The sequence below is a fragment of the Diabrotica undecimpunctata genome, chromosome 9, assembly GCF_040954645.1.
Source record: "Diabrotica undecimpunctata isolate CICGRU chromosome 9, icDiaUnde3, whole genome shotgun sequence".
NCBI lineage: Eukaryota > Metazoa > Arthropoda > Insecta > Coleoptera > Chrysomelidae > Diabrotica > Diabrotica undecimpunctata.
The window spans coordinates 87,686,127-87,706,165 of record NC_092811.1 but is presented as its reverse complement, the minus strand read 5'-3'; the positions used below and the strand labels follow the sequence as shown (position 1 = coordinate 87,706,165).

The following is a 20,039-nucleotide window of genomic DNA, read 5'->3' as shown; positions in this document are numbered from 1 at the left end:
GTGAAAAACACTTTAACAGACCACATAAACCATCACCATAACTTATAGACAACTTAAAAAATCACATAAATCAGTTTTCTGTAGTACCTTCTCAGTATACGCGTAAGAATACGACGAAGATGTACCTTAAAGAAGGGCTAAATATCCAGAAAATGAGCCGATTTTACAACGAGTATTGTGAACAAAAATACATCACTACAGTTGCCAAATCACGCCACTATCGAGTTATTTTTAATGAACAGTTCAATATTGTGTTCTTTAAACCAAAAAAGGACCAGTGTACCATCTGTTCTGTTTTTAGCATGGCCGGAGATGATGAAAAAGCAATATTGCTCGAAAAATACGAGTCCCATATGAAAACCAAAGAAATTATCAGAAACTTAAAAAACAAACAAACAAAAGACAAATAGCTTGCACTAAATGATAAGAGCGTGTGTGGCTTGTTTTGAACTTCAAAAGGTTTTAGCTACCCCTTTATCTAACATAAGTTATTTTTACTACAAAAGCAAATACTCTACATATAACTTTACGATCACTGCTATGTCTGGCATGAGCAGGTGGCTAAACAGAGTTTCAAACGAAATTGCCAGTTACCTCTATAAATTTTTTATATCTCAAGGCCAAACATAGTTTTAAAACGATAATATTCTACTCAGACAACTGTTGGGAACAAAATAGGAATCATTTGGTGTTTTCGATGTTTGTTTTTGCTGCTGCACATTTTCACATTAACATTGTTCACAGATTGCTGAAAAAAAGGCCACACTCAGCACGAGAGTGACAGTATGCACGTTCTTATGGAAAATTCAAAGAAAATGCAATCGGTTGTATGTGTGCCAGAACAAGTGGGTCACATTAATCAGAATAGCTACAACTACAGGAAGAGTTTATGATGTTACGGAAATGTCCAAGGATAATTTTTTTAACATTAAACAACTGACTGATACCGATAATTGGAAAGTTGACAACGAAAAAAATCAATAAAAGTTAGCAAAAGACGAGAAATCAAATTTTCACATGAACACCAAAATTATTCTATGTTTAAATACGAATTCGATGATGGTTTTAAAAGTTGTGACATAACATTAAATCGAAAATGCAGAGGACGGCCTTCCACTACCATCAAATTTCCACCGAAACTGTATGATCCACTATTACCAATTGAAGAAAAAAAGCTAAAAGGATTACTGTGGCTGTGTAATACTAGCAAAATACTCACAATGTACCATGGATTTTATAAAAATCTTAATTTAAATAGTTATGATCTCTTAAAGTCGAGCTCGAAGTTGATTCAGTTGAGGGCGAACAATAGTACGAGGAGGAAAATTGAATTAAAATACAAAACTGCAAATTAGATCTTTGATTTGATTTCTTCTGCTTCTTTGTGTGCCGTGGTTGTATTCAAGCGTTGGCTATCGTCATATTGACAAGCTGATGAAATGATTCTCGGTTGGCAGCTAGAGGAAACAGTTCCTCAACCGTTCGACCTGTTCATTGTATAATGTTACGCAGCCAGGACAGTTGTGTTCTTCCGACCCAACGTTTTCCTTCGATTTTGCCCTGAATGATTAACCGGAGTAAGCGATATTTAAGTCCTCTCATTATATAACCGAAGTATTGGACCTTTCTCATTTTGATGATGTTGATCAATTCTCGCTCTTTGTACACGGTCTCTAGCACGCGTTCGTTAGATATGTGTGCTGTCCACGGGATTCTGAGCATGCGACGGTAACACCATAACTCAAACGCTTCTAATTTGTTGAGATTTTTTATTTTGGTTGTCCAGGTTTCACATCCATAGAACAAAGTGGACCAGACGTAGCACTTCAATACTCTTAGACGTATGGTCAACGACAGACTTCTACTGCATAATACCGAACGCCAGTTAATAAAGTTTTTCCGTGCGAGTTCTATTCTGGTCGAAATTTCCTCGTCACTTTCAACCCTGCAGTCAATCCAGCTACCCAGATATCTAAAGTGTTCCTTCCTTTCCAGGATTTTGTTATCTAATCTTAGTACTGAGTCTTCGATATAAATTTTTCCGACCACCATCCATTTTGTTTTTTTTTTGCGTTGATTGTTAAGCCCTTTTCAGTGCATTCGTTGTTTACAGCATTCAACAGGGTTTGAAGATCTTCTAGACTCTCTGCCATTATTGCGGTGTCATCGGCGTATCTGATGTTGTTAATAATTTCACCACCGATCTTAACACCTTCGCGGCGATTATTTAACGCTATTTCAACAACTGGTTCAGTGTAGGCATTAAACAACATCGGTGACATAACACATCCCTGTCTGACACCACGCTAATAGAAACTTAAGCTGAAACCTCTTGGTCCACCTTAACACAAACGGTCTGATTGTAATAAAGATTTTTAAGCAATCTAATGTCATACGTGTCCAGACCAACTGAGTCTAAGCATTGAAATAATAATGTATGTGGTACTCTATCAAAGTCTTTTTCGAAATCTATAAAACATACGTAAATATTTTTCCTAAACTCAATGCTCTTTCGTAAGAGTATTCGCATGCAAAAAAGAGTTTCTCGAGTACCCATACCGTTTCGGTAACCAAACTGCTCATCACCAGTTATCCCCTCACAAAGTTTATATATGCGACAATGCAATATTTTCATAAAAATTTTGAGCGTGTGACTCATTAAACTGATAAGTCAATAGTCGCTATACTGTCTGGCATTCTTTTTCTTGGGAATAGTTATAAATATCGATTCTAACCAGTTGTCTGGTAATTTGCGCTGCTGTATATCTTATTAAAGAAGGATGTGATAATCGCAACACTCTCATTATCTAATAGTTTTAACAATTCTGCAGGTATTTCGTCAGGACCAGAAGCCTTCCTTTGCTTCGCTTGGTCGATAGCCTTCTGAACTTCTGAGATTAGACTCGGTGGGCCTGTATCTCGGTTAGATGTTATTTCTTGGCAGATTCTTTGGTCATAGTTAAATAATTCTATTATGTAATTTTCCCATTCGGTACATCGCACTTTTTTATCACTTAAAATTCTACCACCAGAGTCTTGTAATATATTTTGCCCATAAGTTCTGCTTTTGCCTGTTAATTCTTTTAGTATTTTATGCAAATGAAAGCTGTCGTGTTGTTGCTCCAGTTTCTCAATTTCTAAACAGGATTCTTGTAGCCATCGGTCTTTTGCTACTTTAATTCTTTTTCGGATTTCTTTATGTATTTCATTGTATTTTCTCTGTTTATGGATTTATACTGCCTCCGAACGTCCATAAGATCTAAGATGTCTTGTGTCATCCAGTCATTTTTAACTGTTGGTCGTCTTAGAAGATTTTCCCTAGATGTAGTGGTTATTGTCGTTTTCATTTGTTCCCAGCAATAATTTATGTTGTGGGTATCTTCTAGTCTAATTTCGTGGAACTTGTTGTTAATTTCTTGAGAAACCTTATTTAGAGTGCAAGGGTCTGGGAGTGCATCTAGTGATATTTTGGAGGTTTTCTGATTTTTACAGACTCTCTTTAGCTTAACTGTGATTGTAGAGCACAGTAGAGTATGGTCTGATCGAATATCGGCACCTGGGTAAGTTTTGACCGATTTTATGCAGTTTTTAAATCGTTCATTGACTTGATTTGATTAGATTTAGATAAATAAAGTTAAGAAACAAATAATTCTGGTATTTATTACTTTAAATATATCTCCATCGAAAACTCTAGTAACCCATCACTTAAATCATTGATCAATTATCATTTCGGTCTTAAATCTGTTTTACTCTTGTAAGACTCATTATTAAAAGTATCACTTAATGATGTAAAAACATTCATTTTATAGATTAATAAAGTTTGGTAACGATACAGATATATTTTTATAATTACCTCCATTACATAAAAAATGAGTTACTACAGTCTTCGTAGGACCAGTCAAATTTAGTAAAGACTTTCGTATTGAATATTTTGTATTTACCGGCGAAACTAGATGCAGTTGCTTAGGTGCTAAATTAAAAACATATGTCCACCTTTAAAATTCTAACTTGCATGTGTCTGACAGAGATATAACTCTAAATGTGCCTTGAGTATGATTTCAATCATCGGACAAAATCCGTGAAATGAACTAAACTATAATATATATATACAGTAAAGTGAAAATGAATATTGCGGACTATTTGACGTTTGTTATTGGATCAAACATCTAAGTCGGCATTAGGTTTCCCATAATATATTTTAATATATTGTATACTATTAAAAAGATATAATATCGCTGATACAGTTGTTTGTTAACTAACATAGATAACCTAGCGTAGATATTAGGGCTAAATAGTTCATATTAGATCGGGATTGCTTTTGTACGGTATCTCGTAATTTAATTATGTTTATCAGATCACATTTAGATACTCACTTTATCTGGTGTTATTTTTAATCTATTTAATCAATATTGTACTACACTAACTTAAGGTCACGCTGAAAATAAAATTGATTTGATGTGCTCGAAATGGTAGTTTAGCTTTTTGCATATGAGAATATTCAAAAGAGTGAAACAAAAAGTATTTATCGTGGTAACAAAATGATTAGCGTAATACGTGGCATCAGATTTAATGACGTCATCAATAGATGTGTCATCAACTGTGCGTCAAAATAATTCAAGAAAATTCTCGTCTAAATGGAGTGTCTTTTAAGCCTTATATTCTTGGCCAAACACAAAATATTATCTAAGTATAAATATTATTTATATGGGATTAAACCACAATTTGTTTGTAATAAGAATTACGTTTTACATTGGTCTTGACGTTTCGATTTCCACTCCGTAAATCGTTTTCAAAAAAGATTAATTTAAAAAAGGAGGTTATTTTAATCTGTGGACGTTTATTAATTGGCGCTTCGTTATACCAATGTGACAGGTATCTTACTTGGCCTCGATCTTGTAGGCAAAAGACCCTTGTTGTTTAGTTGGAAATTCTGAGGTTGATACTTTCACCCTCGGGTTGATATAAAATTCTGATTTTTGGTGTTCATTTATTATATGTCTATGTATTATGTATAATGGTAGATGATCTATCTCTGACCTATTTATCTATTAATGTTGGTATGTTCTTGTTAATAACTTCTTCTTTTAGTATTAATAGCCATAGCCTACTACATTCTGTTGATGGGTTTTCTACACATTTTTCTTAATTAAGTAAGGTAGGCGCTGCTGCATTGATTTTTTTTTTATGTCTGTTATTTTCATGACTATTGATGCATAGTTTCATTGTACATTGTAATTATTGTCTCAGTCATATTTTGGTATCTAGGATCTGTCTAATTCTTTATTTTCGATATATGTTTCATGCTTGTTGATCCAGACACTTGATGGTCTTGCGGTTTCTCCCACATAAAAATTATTGCATTTACAAGGTAGTTTATAGATGCAGTTCTTTGCAGTAAGTCAGGCCACGGAGTTGGGATGTCCACATTGTAAAAATGACGGACACTCTATCCTCCATGCTATGCCATACTGGACGAGCCATACAGTCTGAAGTCAACAGCCCGAGGTATGAGTGAGAGATGTGAGCACCTGACGGATCATAAGGGCCTTCACATTTTATTCTTTTTTAACTTGTCTTGAGTGAAATGTTTTATCTTGTTGTATAACTCTATGTATAACTCTTGTTTATTCCGACCCCGAAAACCTATTGGGTTTCCGAGGGAAGACGGGTCACTATATTTACTTCTACTACACACTTTAGGAAGGCAACGGGAAACTACCTAGAGCCTAACTTTCCCATGGAAATGGCTCATAAATACAACGACCCCGAGTATGGGCATTCCTTAAATGGAGTAGGGGTGCTATGAATCTCCCGATTAGCCAGAAGCATGAATGCATTTTCTGATTAAAAAAAAATTGGTACATGGCATGTAAGAAGCATGTACGAACCAGGAAAGGTTTACAATAACATAAAAGAAATAAAGCGCCTAAATATAAGTAAACTTGGAATAAGTAAAATGAGATCGTGTATCTGGCAAAGTAACTTTAGATTATCACATTGTATACTATTTAAAAGAAGACAGTTCGAAATACAAAAAGAAAAATCTTGCCAAGACGCGCAGTGATTATCGGACAATAAGTCTGATGATTTATATTCATAGCAGAATATAGACGATATTAGGGGAGATAATAAGCAATACTCACTTCGGATTTAGGAGTGGCTTGGGTACGCGCGAAGCCTTGTTCGGGTCCAGAGATGCAGAGATATAATTTAAAATGTATACATCTGTGCAATCGTTTTTGAAAAATCTTTTGACAAGGTCCGACGTACAAATATGTATTCATAAAAAATATTTAAGGAAGCCGTAATGGAGACAACAAAAGGTATTATTGTTAATGGTGTAACCGTAAACAATGTTAGATATGCCGACGATACCTTAGTGCTAGCTAATTGCGGAGAAGACCTTCAAAAATGAATGAACGTAATAAAACAAACCTGTGATCACTATGAATTAAAACCTAACGTAAATAAAACCAAATATATAATAGTTAGCAAGCACAACTATATACAGAATGACGGTACAAAAACCGGAGATGCCGTACTGGACAGAGTAGATAAACTCGTGTATCTCAGCAGTAATATCAATGCCAGCTGGGTGTTGACCGTAGAAATCAAAAGTCGCATAAAACAAGCCCGAGCCACTGAGGAACAATTCTGAGTTAGAAACGAGGAGGTTCTCAGACGCCTGAACCAACAACGCAAACAACACAACTGGTGAATATAATAAAGAGGCTCAAGCTGGAATACTTAGGTCACATTATGAGACACATTAAAAACATGAACTTTTACCTCTGATCATTCAGGGAAGGATCCAAAGTTAACGTGGTCACGGTAGAAGAACATCAAGGCTGAAAAATCTAAGACAATGGTATGAAATATTCAAATCCTTTTTAATATTTCTAAGCATTTTACATGGTATTGTTGCTATCTTCAAATCCCTTCTTGTGAGATAAGATTTTAACCCGCCAGTATGTTTAATGTCAATATCACCAATTACTATACTTTGATATAGAAATGAAGGATTTTATGTTCGCCATTTGGCCGGAAAAATTTAGTCCGTAAGTAGACTTAAGAGTCTTAAGCCCACGTCTCAAGTTCATTTATTGCTAGGTTACGAATTTGCAATGGGGAAAGAACTAAAAACACTTTTAAAACTTTTCTGTTAAAACCATATGCGAAGATTTTTTGTATTGATCTACCTCTTTACAATGATTCCATAAACGCTGAATAAAAAAATATTAATGCAAACAAAAAACAAAAAAAAACGTTCGAAAGAAATGAGGCAGCTGAGGTGGCTGCTTTGGGCATCATTACAATTAAACCTATCTTAAGTGAGAAAAAAAATTGATCAAATTTTTAGGTGTGTCGAATAAAGTTTGAAAGAATATTGAAATAATACAAAATTTCATCCTTATAAAATAAGTGTAATAACGAATTCTGTGAAGATAATTGTGCTAGGAGTTTGAAATTTTGTGACATCATCACTGTTAAGTTAACCGCAACATAACTGTTGTTATCGTTCGGACAAGAATCCCAAAATCTTTCTGAAAATTAAAACAGAATTACTAAAAGAGTAAAGAAGGGCATCTAATAGGAGATAAGCAGGGAAAGCTAGATAGATGGCAAGAGCATTTCAGAGAGCTGCTTAATTAAGAACCGCAAGGAAATAATGAGATGCAAGTGGAAATGGTAGGGGCGGCAACATGGAGCGACATGGCGGAAACAATGGAGAATCCCACCGTAAAATAAATAAGTCAAATCATATTTAGAATGAAAAACAATAAAAGTGTAGGCAGCAATGGTATTCCTGCAGAACTAATCAGGCATGGGAGAGAATCACTTATAATGCGAATATGTAGCGTGCTGATGAAAATATGGGAGCAAGAGGAAATGTCGGAAGTATGGAGAGAGGCAACAGTATGTCCCATTCATAAGAAGGAAGATAAAGCAGTGTGCGAAAACTACAGGGGTATCACTCTTCTGGGTTTAACATATAAGGTACTCGCCAGAGTCATAAGAAGTAGACTGGAAAGGTACTTAAACATGCAGGTTGGTAAATACAAGAATGGATTCAAAAATTTAAAGCTAAACCTCCTCTTTATAAATTTACGATGGTTTAAGAGTACTTGTAATTTCGGAAAAGATGATAAGACTAGTAAAAATGAGCTTAATGAAGACCGACAATAGAGTAGGGATAGAAGGAATCCGATCAGGAAAATTTTTAATTTCTTGCTAGAGGCAATAATGAGAGAGTATTGAATACGAACAAAGGGTATGATTTATGACAACAAAAACTAGGTCCTGACCTTTGTGGACGATAAAGTGTTAATAGCAAGACCTAAAGGAGAACTGCTGAGGATTTTCAAACTCTTTAAAGCAAATGCTAAACAGTATTGACTAATTATTAACGAGGAAAAGCAAAATATATGGAAATGGAACAGACCGCATTTGAAGACACACAGCTGAAGACTACGACAAACACCGATAGTAAAAGTATTGCTTCAAATAGGTGACGGAGTTTGAGTATCTAGGAGTTACCCTATTAAGTAAAGGGAAAGAAAGCCAAGAAATTGAGAAACTAATTTCGAGAGGAAGGAAGATGATTGGAGCTTTACACAAACTACTAAGCACAAAGAACTTCTCCAGAGAGGCAAAATTGAGACTACAACGAACAGTGATTCAACTTACTGTCCTGAAATATACTGAAAATATGGAAACAGAGTGCTTTAAGAAAGACATTCGGGGAAGTAAAAGATTAGATCCAATAAAAGATAAAAGAAATGGTAGATGGAAGGTGGACAAAGGGCTCGCTGCTGAGAGGGAAAACAAGGAAAGAAGAGGACGACCATAAAAAGTGTCTAGAAGCGTCTAAGGAAGACCTATAAACAATTGGGATAACAAATTGGAGAATTGCGGCCATGGACAAAAGAAAATGGAGAAAAACAGTGGAAAAATTTTATACCATACATGTAAAGTCTGTTCACCTGTATATAATTATGGTTTTAATATTTTTTTTTCTGTTAAGTACTCCTTTTACATGGTGAAAGTTAACTGTCATAACTTTCGTTATGGTTCAGACAAGAATCCGAAAATTTTTCATGAGGTACACACTCAACATTTACAGCAACTTAATATTTGGGTAGACATTTTTAAAGATTATATCATATCTGAAACTTTAAATCGCAAAATGTATCTACTTTTGTTAAAATATGCTAATATTCTTGCTTTATTAGTAGTATTAACAACTGTTATTGTAAAGGAAACTTAATGTTTAAACAAGATGGGGCTTCTACGAATTTTGCAGGACTTCTAGATAATTTTTAAACGAGATTTCGGATCGAAAGAATAGATCAGAAGGATAAAACTTTGCACCTTTGATAGATTTACTTATATTGGACTTTTTTGTGAGGCAATTTAAAGATAAAATATTATGCAATTACAAGTGATTATTTCGACCAAAAAATAATTTATAAATACGTAGGAATTATCAGGTAAAGTGGTCTCTAATAAAAATCTTTGTTTTTATAAGAAACTCAATATTTCGCTATTTATTTGATAGCTTCATCAGGAGTACACTGTAACACAATTTTAACATTACAAAAAAGGCGTACAAATACATTTAAAAAACACTTACAGAAATTAAAAGATTTCACAAATAAAAACTGACATTGAAGTATGTAATGAATGTCAAGATTAAATTGTCTCAAGCACGTTCGTTACAGCAATAACGATAAAAAAAATTAAAATAACTTTAAATGTAAAAATAAAATAACAATAAAAGAAACGTTAGAAGAATGATATTTCTTTGATAAATTATTAAGGTTAGTTGTTATTAAGGTGAATGTTAGCTATTTTCAATATTTATAAATTTCGTTTAATGTATTACAATATATATGTTACTTAACTGTCCAGTGTCCGTTTTATAATTTAAAGTGTTTTTATTTTTGTCAGTGTGATATATCTCAAGAAATAATCTACTTTTGTAGTTAAGTGACATTATATTGTAATATATTGAACAAAATTTATAGATATTGAAAATAGCTAACATTCACCTTCATAACAACTAACCTTAATAATTCATCAAAGAAATATCATTCTTCTAACGTTTCTTTTATTCTTATTTTATTTTTACATTTGAAGTAATTTAAATTTTTTTATCGGTATTGCTGTAACGAACGTGCTAAGACAATTAAATTGTCTTAAGTACGTTCGTTACAGGTTAAATTTTAATCTTGACAATCATTTAAATTCTGTAAAATCCTTTGATTTCTGTGAAATCTTTTAATTTCTGCAAGTGTTTTTTAATTTCTTTGTACGCCTTTTTTGTAATGTTAAAATTGTTTTACAGTGTACTACTGATGAAGCTATCAAATAAATAGCGAAATATTGAGTTTCTTAGAAAAAACAAAGATTTTTATTGGAGACCATTTTACCTGATAATTCCTACGTATATATATATATATATATATATATATATATATATATATATATATATATATATATATATATATATATATATATATATATATATATATATATATATATATATATATATATTGTTATGATATGTAAAATCGAGAAAAATATTGGTTTGATTAAAATATTTCAACGTTCAAAAAAACATTAAAATAATTCAGAAAGAATAAACAACAAACATTTCGAAGAAGGAAAGTTTTTAAATTCTTGGATTACCTGTATTAAACAAAATGTAAGCTATACCTAAATTATTTCTTTGTTATACTTGAGTGACCCGCATAATTTTAAGTGAAATCCAAAGACAATTGAACCGGGTTTTCCAAATACATTAAGGCAGTGATTAAAGACAATCGAAGAGATTTTAGAAAGAGGTTTTTGTTAGTTTTTAAGAATTATAGAAAAATATTATTTGTAAATAAGTTTTAGGAAATTTTATAATTATAGGTAAAAATTTGTTTGTTATCGAAATGAAAAAATGCTTTCACATGTAATAGCATAGATATTGAAGCACGAATTTAACCCTGAGATAAAAGAATTAAAAATTGTGATAGAGTCATAATCATATCATTTAAATAATTTTAATTAATCAAAAAAATTAATTAGCTAATTATTGCTTGGCGCACCAAGACTTTAAATATCACAATAACTGGTTTCCAAAACGTGGGGCTTGAAAATATCGCAGCTTTACATTTGAAGGAAGGGAAAGAGATCTGGAATAAGTACAGGTGATCCAGAGATAAAAACATATAACATTGAGGGAATTTGAATTTGAAAGTATTTTGACAATTTTTCCAGGGAATATAAATTTGATTTATTGATTGATCGTAGTTAGTGGATATTTACTGCTATTGAATTATTTGATTTTATTTTCTTTACCAATCGTACATTTGATATTTATTTTGAATTATTTGAATTTTACTGATTGCATATTTGATATTTGTCGTGAAAATTTAATACATTTGGGGAGAAATATTGTCGTGTTCTGAAACATATAGAGTGTTGTAAAATTTCACATTTGGCGGGGACAAAAACAGTAACGAAAAGAAACAACATGTCGACCACAAGGAGTCAAAGTAAAACGCAAGAAAGGAAAGAGGATAAGATAGAAGAGGAAACAATTATTGATGAAGGATCGGATAATGAAGGAAATGCCACAATAATGGAGGAAAGAAAAGAAACAGGGATGCTGGAAAAATTATTAGCAATGATGCAAATACAGACACAAACAATAGAGAAAAACCAAATTGAAACATCAAAGAAAATTGATAGAAACCAACAAGAAACATCACTAAAAATGGATAGAAATCAACAAGAAACATCACTAAAAATGGAAGAAAACCAACGGGAAACAAAACAAACAATGAGCAATATAGAGCAGCGTCTGGAAAACTATGAACAGGAAATTAGAGGATGTGTTGAGGAGATAAAGAAAGAACTGATACAACAAATAGAAGAGATTAATGAAATTAAAAATGATATGAAAGAACAAGAAATGAGAATTAAAGATAATTTGGAGGAATTAGAAAGCAAACTTGAAAATGTAATGAAAGAAGACAAGAAAGAAATAGAAAAACAAATTGAGGATATCAGAAAACAACGAGAGACGGGAGACAGGAAAGAAGTTATCATCCATGGAACAAGCGAGGCGAAAATACAATTTGGCGGGGATATTCGGAAAACACACCCAGTACCGTTTGTTAAAAATTTGAAAACCAAATTACAACATATTAGATATTTTGACGATTGCAAAGAAACAATTAGAAACCATTTGAAAGAAGGAGCAGCGTTATGGTATGAAAGCAAGGAAGATGAGTTTGAAAATTGGACAGATTTTGAAAATAAATTTCTCAACTATTTCTGGGGGAAAAATAAACAGAGAGAAATCAACCAAGAGCTACAGAATGGAAAATATCACGAAAAAATGGGAATATCTGAAGAAAGATATGCTTTGCAGATATATAACAATTCAAAATATCTAGAATACAAATATTCTACCGAACAGCTGGTAGAAATGATCAGCAGACATTTTGAGGAAACGTTGGAAGATCACGTGATTTTGAGAAACTATCAAGATATTGATAGTTTGTGCCAATTCCTTCAATTAAAAGAAGCGAGAAGAAAAGAAATGAGAAATAGAAGACAACATGACCAATATAATGGACCGGAAAGAAGGTATTCATCAAATTATGACCAGAGAAACCGACATCCCAGATCAACAAACGAATATAGGCCGAGAAATTACAATAATTACAATAGACAACAAAATTACGATAACCGGAATGATACACAAAATAGAACAAATGAAAATCACAACAGGAATAGAGATGCACAAAATCCTCCGAATAGGAATACTAACGAACAAAGGGACGATAGAAATAACCAGAGCTTCCAACAACAAAATAGAAGGGAGATGAATCATGTAGCAATAGGAAACGAAAGACAAATTTCTAATTCTAATCTAATATTTTTAGATGCATTTAGAAAACATAAAGCGATTAAAATTGTGATTGATTCTGGCTCGGAGATATCGCTAATCAATAAAAAACTAGTAAAAGAATTAAATTTGGACAGATTTGTGTATAAGATTCCTAGGGTTGATTTAGTGGGTGCAAACAATAAAAATTTGACGACAGTAAACGAAGGTTTGAGAGTACAGATAAGAGTGGGAAACAAATTCCATATTATGAAATGTGTGGTGATTGAAGATTTAAATCATGATATGATAGCGGGAATTGATGAATTGAGGAAAAAAGATATCACCATAAATTTTTCGGAAAATAAACTGGAAATCAGAGCAGAACCAGACAACACAGGAGAAGAAAAGCAAACAGATAGGAAAACAAATTCTGGAAGGATCAATGCACAGGAAAAACGCAAAGAAATCGATATGACTGTAGAGGATAAACCGAAAGTACAAGAACAAGATCTAACAGAAGAGAAAAAGAGAAGGAAGAAAAAGAAGAAGAGTTCGAAAAGAAAGCAGGAAAATAAGATGGAGACCAGAGAAAAACAGGAAATAGAAGGTACAGAAGAATTGTTGGCAACCGACGATAAAACATAATGGAAGCAGGAAGAAAAAGAAAGTATCATCAGAGAAATGAAAGGAATAGAAACATGGTGCTCGGAATACCAAAGGGAATTAGAGGATAAAAAGAAAACAGAAGAAAAAATGGCACTGATGGACGAGAATCCAGAATTTTGTGAAGAAGTATTATGGACAGTGAACACATGTGAACAAAAGGAGGATGAAAGAAAAATAAATTGTGGAGAAAACATGGGAAAGAAAATAGAGAAGATTTTAGGAAACCATGGAGATCTTGTTAATGAAGTAAACCGAGTGGCTAAAAATTATGAACTTTCTTTTAAGGGAAAATAGTTGGAAAAATTTAAAACGAAAATATATCCAATCCCGTATAAAGACAGGCAATATACGGGGTATTTTAACATTCACGACATTTATCAGTATCATAAGTAGATTTTAATAACATACTGAAATAATTTGATCCTAGAAAACTTTTGTCATTTTTAAAATTTAACAAAGAGTTTTCGGCAGATCAAATGGCGGGGATTTGTTATGATATGTAAAATCGAGAAAAATATTGGTTTGATTAAAATATTTCAAAGTTCAAAAAACATTAAAATAATTCAGAAAGAATAACCAACAAACATTTCGAAGAAGGAAAGTTTTTAAATTCTTGGATTACCTGTATTAAACAAAATGTAAGCTATACATAAATTATTTCTTTGTTATACTTGAGTGACCCGCATAATTTTAAGTGAAATCCAAAGACAACTGAACCGGGTTTTCCAGATACATTAAGGCAGTGATTAAAGACAATAGAAGAGATTTTAGAAAGAGGTTTTTGTTAGTTTTTAAGAATTATAGAAAAATATTATTTGTAAATAAGTTTTAGGAAATTTTATAATTATAGGTAAAAATTTGTTTGTTATCAAAATGAAAAAATGGGGGAATTGTGACGAGTTTTGATTGGAGGAGATTGAAAAAGGTGGCATAGGTATGTAGGAATGAAAGTTTAGCTAGATTTAGGAGAGAGAAAAGATAATCAGTTGGTTTTCCAAGTCTGTAAGACGAACAGTGATTGTTCTCTGGCGGTTCAAGAGAAGTAGCAAGCAGTAGTGTTGAATGTTAGTGAGTTTTTGTGGAGTTAGTGTATCTGACAGAGGCTGAAGCAGCAAAATATTGTAAGTCATATTTTTCTACTTATATTCCAAGAGTCACTGTTCAGGCCAACGAGAGATTCAGTTTATCGTAAAAAGAAGATATTCCAAGAGTCATTTTTCACTCGGGCCAACGAGAGATTCAGTTTATCGAGAGGAGAAAGGCTATCATAATTTGAATGATTTGTGCTTTTGAAGGAGATCATTAAGGACGATATACTTGCAATAAACTGTTGTAAGATTGCTGATTACATAGGGAGCGGTTGAGAGGAGATAATATAGTCTACAAGGAACAAGGATTTGGACCACTCATCATCAGAGAGAGATATTGTTGTTTTCTGCAGTTTTTTTTTTATTGATAACACAATTTTTACACTTAATTTAGAAAAGATACCAATATTTTGATTAGGAGAGTTAGAATAGTTTGGGATTTTGAGATTTCAATTAATATTGTTTGTACCATTAATTTTGATTGTTCACGTACGTAGAACAAAATTTTGAGAATCATTATATGAGATTTGTTTATTGAAAACTTTTGAGTGTGAATTATTTCATTATTTTTATTTCAATATATAGTGTTAGATCATATGTGTTTTTTATTATTCCGGTATTCTCTGGACCTTACCTTTCACATGTAATAGCATAGATATTGAAGCACGAATTTAACCCTGAGATAAAAGAATTAAAAATTGTGATAGAGTCATAATCATATCATTTAAATAATTTTAATTAATCAAAAAAATTAATTAGCTAATTATTGCTTGGCGCACCAAGACTTTAAATATCACAATAATATATATATATATATATATATATATCTATATATAATTAAGGATCACTCGAAGAGTGGTGGGTTTTTCGGTCAAAAGGTGGAGATAAAAAGACAAAGAAGGTGGCTACTTCACCTATTTATTTGAAGACGTTTCGCTCTCTAATCAGAAAGCATCATCAGTTCTTATAAAAAGAATAATATGAAAAAACCAAACATCCATAGAGAGGGTAATACAAATGTGTTACCTCAAAAAGACATGTAGCAGTCAAAGGTATAAAATGTAAAAAAGCTTGAGACATTAGATTAACCATTCCATTCAATAGTTGTATAAACAATCAATTGAAACTAAGTACAGTTTACAATTTAACACAAACTTAGAACAGCAAAAGAAACATGTGGTTATTATACATGTAATGTAAAAAAATATGTTAAAAAACTTATGTAAAGAACTAGTATTCACCGAGAAACTAACGAGATCACCCTTCCAACAATAGAATATTAATTTAGTTTAATTTTAACTTTAGGTAACATTATTAAAAATATTGCAAAAGTTTCTTGTAAAAAATGTAATGAAAGTTACCACAAAGAGCTTCTACACTTCTCGGAAACACTCGACAAAGGGAACCTATTTTATAGTAAACGAACCATCCCGTGAGAGACAGTGTCCTTGAAGTCCAAACATGACAACAACAAGGCGAATTACCAACCGCTAATGCATTGGAGCGGTAAATTTAAAAATATGATATAGAAAAAAGAAATCCCTGTCTGTACGAACCATTAAAAAAAAAGCAACAGATGCTTGGAAACACCATTTCACTTTCAAGGAATGGTTCGAAGAAAAATAAACAAGTGAGGTTGATCCTTCCATATTATAATACAAGTGACCAAGTTGTAGCTGGTTAACCAGCCACAGGTACAGATTAAATTCAACGTCCAACAGTCCAAGGTTCATAATATTTTAGAACCTCAGTGATTACATTAATCAAATTAATTTAAAAAATTGTATTAAACTATTTCATCACAAAAAAAAAATTATATATTTTATAACATTGATAAATGCATCAATAAATTATTAGTTGATTAGCAATCATGATTTAAGTAAACAAATAAAAAAATTTATTTGAATTTATTTAAAAGTGAAAATGTATACAAAAACACACCATAGGAGACAATATTATTATTAAAGTAAAGAACTGATAAAGCCTAGTTCTGCTAAATTTGGGTCAAGTTACTAATGTCCGTCCTCTTATTCATAGCGTTGGGGTGTTTCAGTATCGAACACATTTCCAAAAACTGTATTTTCCCGAGATTACGTTCGTTGCCAAGAATCTTAACTTAGTTGAAGTCCACTTTGTGATTTGTATTAATAGCATGCTGAGCAAGAGCACAAGTATGCTTGGATAGGTTACTATCACTGCGGTGTGACGTAAGACGCCCCCTCAGTGATCTCCCTGTCTGACCGATGTAGCACGAGTCACACTCAGCACAAGGTGCGCATATATATATTTATATATATATATATATATATATATATATATATATATATATATATATATATATATATATATATATATATATGCAACGCAAAAGTCTAAGGATATTTTAATAATTTGACAATACCAATGACAGAAATTTCATGACCATATAAATTTGCTTGTACTATAATTGTTAATACAGACACTCACTTCTTTAAAAAAAAAATTGTAAAACTGATAGCAATACTTGTTTTAGAATGTTTTTTATAAGGGACAAATAAATCGAAATTTTTATGTTTTGTTTATTTTTAATTTTAGTCACTTTATACCATTCTTGCTTAATAAGTGAGTTAAAGATATTGTCTTTTTACCATGCAACGACCACATTTAACGTTGGACGAGATGAATAGAGCCGTGGGCCTCCTTCAAGCTGGTATGCGACAAACTCAAGTTGCTGACCAGCTGGGTGTCTCCCAAAGCGTCGTAAGTCGTTTGTGGTGTCGGTTTAGAGACACTGGGAGTTCAGCCGAGCAATATCCAGGACGTGGTCGCTCTACAACAGTTGCTTAAGACAGATATTTAATTTTAAATGCCAGAAGGCAGCCAACAATCACAGCACCCGAGCTGGTTAATGAATTACAGCTTGTACATAATGTATCAATTAGGAGCAGTAGTGTGAGGAATCGTCTCTATGAAGCCAATCTTCGTAGTCGGCGACCATTGAGATGTCCACCTCTATCTAGAGGCAATCGCGCTGCAAGATTAACCTGGTGTCAAGAGTTTCAGAATTGGACTGACAATGACTGGGCCACAGTTTTGTTTACTGACGAGTCTAGATATGGATTTCATCCAGATTCTCGTCGGACAAGAGTGTGGAGACGACCCGGAAATGAAGAACGATTACGACATCTTCAAGAAATGTATGCATACAGAGGTGGTGCATTAATGGTATGGGGCGGGATCATGATTGACGGAAGAACTGACCTCATTTTCTCACGTAGCTTTCTCACAAGTCAGCAATATTTGGACACTATTCTTGAACCTGTTGTGCGCCCGTTTGCTGCTGCTGTTGGAGAAAATTTTTACTTTATGCATGATAACGCTCGACCACATGTTGCGCATATTGTAACAAACTGGTTGGATAACGAGGATATTGATGTATTGCCGTGGCCAGCACAATCACCGGACTTGAATCCCATTGAGCATATATGGGACATGCTCCAACGAAGAATTACTCCACATATGAGCAATATCTACAATGAGTTTCAATTAAAAGAGCTTCTGAGAGAACAATGGGTACAAATACCGCAAGCAGACATTAACAATGTGATTCGGAGCATGAACAGTAGATGTGGAGCTGTGATAAACCAACGTGGTGACCATACTTTATTTTAAGTTTATATTTCGTATTTTTGACGTAATTTATGGTTTTTGACATATTAAACAACAATTTAAACTACAAATTTTGTATTACTTTTTTTAAGTTGATTACAGATAAACAAAATACCTCTATTTATAAAAATATCCCTAGACTTTTGCGTTGTATATATATATATATATATATATATATATATATATATATATATATATATATATATATATATATATATATATATATCTGTATACATATATACAACCTGTTTACGACATTTTTTAATAGACTGTCCACTTTTTGTAAATAAACGCAATATATTCAGTAGTCCGAACAATATCAATAACCTTTAGGTAGAGTTTAATTATATTGATATTAAATATAAAATATTAAACATAAAAAATCTTTAAGTTTATTCTGGTATCAAAAACCAATGTACGAATACAAACCAGCACACTTATCTTACTGTGCACACTGTGCATGGTCTAATAAATGTAAATTCAGAATAAAACTTTTAAAAATTTCAGCACTAGTTGATATTAATAATAGTAATTGTTTTATTAAAATATGTATTATAAAAAACTCAGAAAACGATAGAAAAATTAAATAAAAATACTTACATGTAATTTGTTTTCCAAATGTATTGGCTGAATGTCGATAAACTGAGGTGGAGTAGGTCTTCCACCTTCTTCTCTATATGGGGATTTATCGTTCTTCTTGTGATGCTTCTCTTTCTCGCCGTGATGATCTTCGTCAATAGCATGTCCATGATAATCTCTATGTATGCCTTGAGAATCTATAAAGTGTAATTCAAATTGGTGGGGAATACCGTGGGAATCTAAATATTGTCCCGAATCTCTCTTACTTGATCCGTGACTCCCACCATGTTCGTAATGATCTGAGTCCCTCTTACTACCCCCATTATGGTGATAATGATCTTCGTGATGGTAGTCAGATGGAACGTGAGGAAGCACAGGAAAGTCTCGGTGATGTCCTCCTGCATAATATTCATGAGGGTAATGATCAGCTTTGTAAGGACTTTTAGTCGATTGATGGTGATCTTTTTCTTTACCATGATCTTTACCATGGTGATCTTTGTGGTGCTCTTTGTGGTGGTCTTTGTGGTGTTCTTTATGATGTTCTTTATGATGTTCTTTGTGGTGTTCCTTGTGGTGTTCTTTATGGTGATGATGAGGAACGTGATGGTGGGAAGACTCCACTAACGTTGGCTGAATATGCGTAACAAATTGAGCCATTTTGGTAATTTAACGTTCATAAAGTTCATTTAGAACTATTTAAAAATACTGTAAAATAAATGTTCATATTTTAGCTTGGTGGGTAATGAAAATTGCATATTCTTTTAAAAAGTTCATTTTTTTAGTAATACATATATCTTTTATTTATTTTTTTTGTTTTTAAAAATTAGAGGAACTGATCTCTTTAAAGTAAAAGAAAATATTGTAAATGAAACGAAATTTTAAATAATTAATAAGATTAGATGACTTAGTGAGTAGGATCAATGCGCTGTTAGTAAAATTAACAAATAACATGCTGCAAAATTTCAGCAAGTCTGTTTGAATGACAGTAAATATTATGAAACTGACTTAATAATTATTATAATTTTCTATGATAATTTATGATTAACTAGATTTAGAGAAAATATTATCTGATAAAGTCATGTCTCACATTTTAAATGAATCATTAGATTTTCATAATTTAAAAATTGTTAGGATATTACAAACTTAATAAATTAGGCTAAATAATA

At 32.4% G+C, this 20,039-nt stretch overlaps 1 protein-coding gene across 2 annotated transcripts in view; it reads right to left on the bottom strand.

Moving 5' to 3' along the window:
- The window catches only part of LOC140450234 (uncharacterized), a 584,309-nt gene that overhangs the window by 500,154 nt on the left and 64,116 nt on the right, over positions 1-20,039 (bottom strand). For both annotated transcript variants that reach the window (XM_072543748.1, XM_072543749.1), the window contains exon 2: positions 18,895-19,578. In XM_072543748.1, the coding sequence (XP_072399849.1) occupies positions 18,895-19,530 (636 nt within the window). In that variant the 5' untranslated portion in view covers positions 19,531-19,578. The remainder of the gene's footprint in view (positions 1-18,894; positions 19,579-20,039) is intronic.